At 25.8% G+C, this 2,500-nt stretch overlaps 1 protein-coding gene across 1 annotated transcript in view; it reads right to left on the bottom strand.

The window, feature by feature from the left end:
• Nucleotides 1-2,318, bottom strand: part of PGSY75_1332200 (hypothetical protein) — a gene marked incomplete at both ends in the record, with an annotated part of 3,467 nt that extends 1,149 nt beyond the window's left edge. Inside the window, 2 exons of the mRNA XM_018787375.1 lie at nucleotides 1-455; nucleotides 590-2,318. The exon at nucleotides 1-455 is cut by the window's left edge and continues 838 nt beyond it. Coding sequence (XP_018640117.1) covers nucleotides 1-455; nucleotides 590-2,318 — 2,184 coding nt within the window. The remainder of the gene's footprint in view (nucleotides 456-589) is intronic.
• Nucleotides 2,319-2,500: the final 182 nt, after the last annotated feature.

Below are 2,500 nucleotides of genomic sequence, written 5' to 3'. Positions count from 1 at the left end.
ACTCTTTGCAGACTCCTTCGTAACAACAATACTTGGCTCCTTTTTTGATAATGCAGGGAGCTTAATTTTTAAGATACCATCTTTTACCTTGGACATTTCCTTCTTTATAATATTGTCTTTATTCTCATTCTCATCCTGTGCTTCTTTCTTTTCCACTTTATTTTCTTCACTTATATTTTTATCATCCTTCATTTCTTCTTTGTCTGTTTTTTTCTTCAAGGTCAATGAAACATTCTCCTTTTCTATTTTATTAGACTCAATCTTGTTAGCAAAATTCTTGATAAAATTCTTTACAGAAAATTTTGAAGATACTTTATTTGTTTCTCCTACATCCTTATCACTTTCTTTTTTTTTATCATCCACATCTCTGTTATTATTATCTGCAACAGTTGCTTCTTTTTCCGTCTGGCTTTTACTTCCCTGTTCTGTATTATTATCTTCCTCATCTTTGGACTCTTCAAAAAAAAAAAATAAATAAATAAATACAAACATATAAACATATAAACATATAAATATATATATATAAATATATATATATTTATATATTTATACAATCTACAACATTTTATATATTTGTTTTATTTTCTACCTGAGGATTCCAATTTTAGGGAGAAGGACTTGAAGGACACCCTCTTTCCTCGCTGCACTGGGACCGACACTTTCTTTTTGTTCTCAAGAGGTGTCTTATCAACTATTACTTTACTTAGGATAGCCGATTTTTGAAAGCCTACCTTCCCTTTTGTAGATATTTTCGTGTCATTCATATTTTTTGACATATCTACATTAGATTTTGATAATACACCACTTTCAGATTCCACCCTACCTGGTGTTTTATATTGAGAATGTTTTACATTCTTAAAAAGTTGTGCAGGCAAAATGGACTTAGATGGATATGGAGATATAGTTACATACATTTTTCCTATTATCACATCTGGTGTTGAATTGTTTTTTTTAGAATATATATCCCAAATACTGTTTTTTATTAAGGTTTTCTCATTAATAAAAGAACATGAGCATGTGCCAATTAACTCCTTTCCATTAACATCATGTATATCTATCATAAAACTTGGGACATCACCAGTTTTTTTTTGGGGTAAATTATTCAAATGAATTTTATTATCAATATTAAAAATGTATTCTCCTGTAGACATAACCTGGTCAGGACTTTTAGGTTTACTAACCCTTTGAACATCTTGAATAGCTGAATTAACACTTTCATCGTCATATCTTACAACACATACAATTTTAGGATCATTCATAGGGCAATTTATTTCCATGATACCTATATGTACGTCAAATCCAGTCAAGTCATCTATATTGAGTGACTGATTATAATAACTTCCTCTTTCATTCATATTAATATTATTACTATTAATACTACCATTAATATTTATATTATTTATATTATTTATATTATTTTTATTTTGAGTAAGGGAAACATTTTCTGCATTTGATAAATTTTTGGTACCTATCTTATCATTTTGATCATACATATTTTTTATGATATCAGGATAATTAATTACGGCATTTTGGCCACTATGAACCATTCTTATTAAATCAGAAAAACGATGATCTGCTAAAATATTCATATTATTCTCACTTGTTATCATCATCTTATTATTATTACTACCACTTGGAGGTAACCATCCATTAGATTCAGAAGGTACTACAGGTGGTATAGGAGGAATAGGAGGACCTACAAAACTTTCATCTTTTAATAAACCAATAGATTGATAATATAACATTCCATATAATGAATTAAGACGTGGGTCAAGTGTTCGACAAGGATATATATAATCTAATAACATCTTTATTGTTTCGGTTTTCCTTTTTTTTATATCAAGGGTATTCATTACATTATCCTTATTTTCATTTATTTCAATAATTACTTGAGTACATATACCTGCAAAAGATTGTACTAATGTATCTAATTGAATATATAACAAATCAATACGACGTACTGTATCTATTAAATTACATTCATTTTCTTTAATACTATTTAATTTATCTTCTAATTTTTTAGTATATAATTTATTCTTGTCTAATGTTGCATATGCTTTATATAATTCCTTCTGTAAATAATAATTATTCTTATCTGAACATGTCCTTTTCTCCTTCTCTATTTGATATAAATTAAAATAATGTCTTATCTTATTCTCTAATTCTTCTAATATATTTTCTATTATTTCTGGTTCAGGTCGAAGACGACCATGTATGGTATCTCTTGTTAAACTACAACTATTTTTATTTATTTCCATAAAATCGTTTAATGATTCATCCCATACATCATCTTCACCGCTCTTTTTTTTCTTTTTCATTTTTTTAATTCATAAATTAAAATATCATAAGTCGTAAAACCAAAAAAAAAAAAAAAAAAAAAAAAAAAAAAAAAAAAAAAAAAAAAAAAAAAAAAAAAAAATATATAAAATATAAAAAAAATATAAAAAAATAAAAAAAAAAAAAAAATATATAATATATTATAATATATATTTTTATATAT

Source organism: Plasmodium gaboni, chromosome 13 (genome assembly GCF_001602025.1).
Source record: "Plasmodium gaboni strain SY75 chromosome 13, whole genome shotgun sequence".
In the NCBI taxonomy this organism is placed as follows: domain Eukaryota; phylum Apicomplexa; class Aconoidasida; order Haemosporida; family Plasmodiidae; genus Plasmodium; species Plasmodium gaboni.
Note: the sequence above shows the minus strand (reverse complement) of the source record. Positions and strands in the feature narration are given on the sequence as shown.